General features: G+C 41.5%; 1 protein-coding gene across 1 annotated transcript; it reads left to right on the top strand.

The window, feature by feature from the left end:
• Nucleotides 1-424: 424 nt before the first annotated feature.
• EMWEY_00054930 (hypothetical protein) lies at nt 425-1,058 on the top strand (the record flags this gene model as incomplete). Its single annotated transcript, XM_013480169.1, has 3 exons — nt 425-479; nt 689-786; nt 1,043-1,058. Coding segments are annotated over 3 exons (169 nt in total), but the record flags the coding sequence as incomplete, so codon positions are not given.
• Nucleotide 1,059: the final 1 nt, after the last annotated feature.

Below are 1,059 nucleotides of genomic sequence, written 5' to 3'. Positions count from 1 at the left end.
TTTAGAGATAAAAGGTAGTAGTATATCTGTAGAGGAACGTCTATTTATAAAAGTAAGACAAATAGATAAAGAAATAAATATACAATTAATAAAAAAAGGAGTACTAAAGACAGAAATAATTGCTATTTATAAAATTAGGGTTAAACAAGATCTAATTGATAGAAAATTCCCTAAAAGACAATGGTATGCATACAAAACCCTAAACCCTAAACCCTAAACCCTAAACCCTAATTTACCATAAACCCTAAACCCTTAAACTCATGAAGTTTAGTTGTAAACCCTTAACCCGGATGTCTTAACCCTAATCGGTTAAACCTGAACTCCAAACACTAAACCCTTGCTTGGTTCCTGCTGCTGCTGCTGCTGCTGTTGCTGCTGCTGCTGCTGCTGCTGTTGCTGCTGCTGCTGCTGCTGCAGGTATACAATGTCTGCTGTTAAAGGTGCTAGTAATGTAAAGGTTCTTCTCTCCTTCCATTACAGTACGTTAAACACCCTGAGCAGCAGCAGCAGCAGCAGCAGCAGCAACAGCAGCAGCAGCAGCAGCAGCAGAAGCAGCAGAAAGAAGACATGCAACAAGAGCAGATGTTATGCCTTTATCTGTTGCTGCTGCTGCAGCGTGTAGTTTCTGTACACGGTGTATGCATACGGCTTCTGCTGCTGCTGCTGCTGCTGCTGCTGCTGTGCTCAGTGGATCCTTCGCTGCCTGCAGCACAATCCCCGCTGCTGCAGCAAGCTATCTTGTTGGCGCAGCAAGAAGCAGAAGCAAAGAAGGAGCCTTTGAACTTGGTAACACTCATAAGCCAGCAACAAGGGTTTAGGGTTTAGGGTTTAGGGTTTACATTTCTTCCACCTTTCAGATGAAGTTTAGGGTTTAGGGTTTAGGGTTTAGGGTTTACATCTTCCACCTTCCAGATGAAGTGTTTAGTGTTTATTATGTTCTACAACACCTAACCCTAATTATCCACTATATAATATATATTGTACATTATATATTAAACAAGGGTTTAGGGTTTAGGGTTTAGGGTTTAGGGTTTGTATATAGGACTTAGGGTCAATGGG

This window comes from Eimeria maxima, genomic scaffold, assembly GCF_000499605.1.
Source record: "Eimeria maxima Weybridge genomic scaffold, Emw_scaff1696, whole genome shotgun sequence".
NCBI classification, from domain to species: Eukaryota; Apicomplexa; class Conoidasida; order Eucoccidiorida; family Eimeriidae; genus Eimeria; species Eimeria maxima.
The sequence above is the reverse complement of the archived record's forward strand: the minus strand, read 5'-3'. Positions and strand labels throughout refer to the sequence as shown.